Source organism: Morone saxatilis, unplaced genomic scaffold, assembly GCF_004916995.1.
Source record: "Morone saxatilis isolate NCDOM2014 unplaced genomic scaffold, NCSU_SB_2.0 Contig16, whole genome shotgun sequence".
NCBI classification, from domain to species: Eukaryota; Metazoa; Chordata; class Actinopteri; family Moronidae; genus Morone; species Morone saxatilis.
In genome coordinates, this window is record NW_023339718.1 from 1,065,528 (window position 1) to 1,067,475 (window position 1,948).

Here is a 1,948-nt window from a genome sequence, read left to right on the forward strand (position 1 = left end):
AGTACCTCCAACCCCCGCTGACTAAGACTGGTTTAACTTTCAACCTACGACGCACTAACTATTTGCACAAACTATTATCTTTAAATTGCACATGTACTGTTTGTTTTTTTTAGTTATACGCTGCTAAAGATATTTTGCACACCATATTATTGCATACAGTGTATATATTTGTCATTATAGTCTTATATTTTCTATAATATTTTATAATATTATTATTTTGTGATTCTTTATTGTACTTTTACACTTCTGTACGTTTTGCACTACATTCCCCTGTGCTGCTGTGACTGATTTAAATGTCTCCTACAGAGGGGGAACAATAAAGGAACATTGTTTATTCTCATTGCTGTTGAGAGTGGCACATGCGCAGTAGCGACCGGTGGGGGGCTTCTTAGCTTGAAATGCCGGATTGTGCCTTTAAAAGTTTCTGGTTGGGTTACCATAGAAACGAGAGGGGAGGAAGTGGAGGTCCTAGAAACTCTGAAAACTTAGGTTAACTTAAAACCATAGTAGGAGAGGAAGATTGTGTATATGTTAACTGTGAAAGTCAGAGCCATGGACTCCAGGAGCGACCGTGAGGAGCAGGACGCACAGTGAGTTCATGTGGAGCGCTTCTAGTGTGTCTGCCAGGATCAATGCGAACGATCAATGTTAATAACTTTGCTGCAATGCTTGTGTGTGAGCAGGAGTTGGCCTGCGGGGGCGGCCGGTGCCATGACAGGAGTTTTACGTGACAGGACCGCAGCCCTGTTTGATCTACGGCAGAAACGCCGGGAGGAGCAAGAGTTTAACGCGGAGAAGGAGGAGCGCGAACAGGTCAGATAATAGCCAAACTTATAATATATGATGACTGGATCTGGGTTTTTATTTTTAGTGAGACTGATCATTTGGCTCAGCTCAACAATACTCTTACATCTTTTCATTTAGTAACACCTCTGGTTTTATAATTTAGCCAATTTGTGCCAATGTTTTGACTTATGCAAATAGGTTATACTTAAAGCTGCAGTAGGTCACTTTTATAAAAAATAATAGTCACATTTTTTGAAACTCACAATATCCTGACACTACTATATGAAATGGATAATCTGTGAAAAAATCAGCCTCCTAGTCCCCCTAATGGCATTTGTAAGAATCCACCATGGCCTAAACAAAACCAACACAATCAGAGCCGAGAAAGATAGTTGATCCCAGCATCTCTACTTGGCAAACTTTAGTATTCTTACTGTTATTCAAAGTCAGTGTCCCAACTCCTTTCATTGTTGGAAAGTGATGAATGTTTGGACTGAGTCTAGTAGATGTATTTCTCCCCAATAAAGTTAAAGAAATTGACATTAAAGTTGTACACAGATACTATGCAAATAATGTAATCAGAATTTTACACCTGATGTTTCTCCTTTATGTTCCTTCTGCAAAAAGGAGGTTGCGTCTGTCTGAACTCATTCAAGTAACATTTGGACACAGATTTCCATATTAATCTTGGTTTCATACAGAAGGTATGGTCTTTTCTCTGAATGTAGAGTCCAACAACAGTGAAGTTGATAACTTTTTGGCAAAAATCATCTTCACTAGACCAGATTTCTGTCCATGCTTCATGAATATTCTAAAGCAGCTTATGTAACTTTTGCCTGCTATGTTTGTTCTTATGTAGGTGTTGGAGAGTTTGAAACAACGCACAGATGAGCTGCACGAGAAGATTAAGGAAGTGGAGGAGTTATACTCCGGCTTTGACATGTTTCTCAAGGTACGGTAGGGGGAACATTTCACACACGACTGCTGTTTTAGACTGTACATGTTGGATTTTAGTTTCACTGGACAGCAGCAGCCTAACAAAATCCTGTCTCCATCTGTGCAGGATGAAGACGCTGATCAAGCTGCTGAGAAAGCAGAGAGGGAGAGGAAAGATAGGCTTCAAAAAGAGGCAGAGATTAGGAGGCTGAAGGAGAAGTATGTT

General features: G+C 40.0%; 1 protein-coding gene across 1 annotated transcript in view; it reads left to right on the forward strand.

Moving 5' to 3' along the window:
• Positions 1–1,948, forward strand: part of LOC118325426 (coiled-coil domain-containing protein 42 homolog) — a 4,182-nt gene that overhangs the window by 142 nt on the left and 2,092 nt on the right. Inside the window, exons 2-4 of the mRNA XM_035658105.1 lie at positions 628–813; positions 1,646–1,738; positions 1,850–1,945. Of these exons, the coding sequence (XP_035513998.1) occupies positions 628–813; positions 1,646–1,738; positions 1,850–1,945 (375 nt within the window). The remainder of the gene's footprint in view (positions 1–627; positions 814–1,645; positions 1,739–1,849; positions 1,946–1,948) is intronic.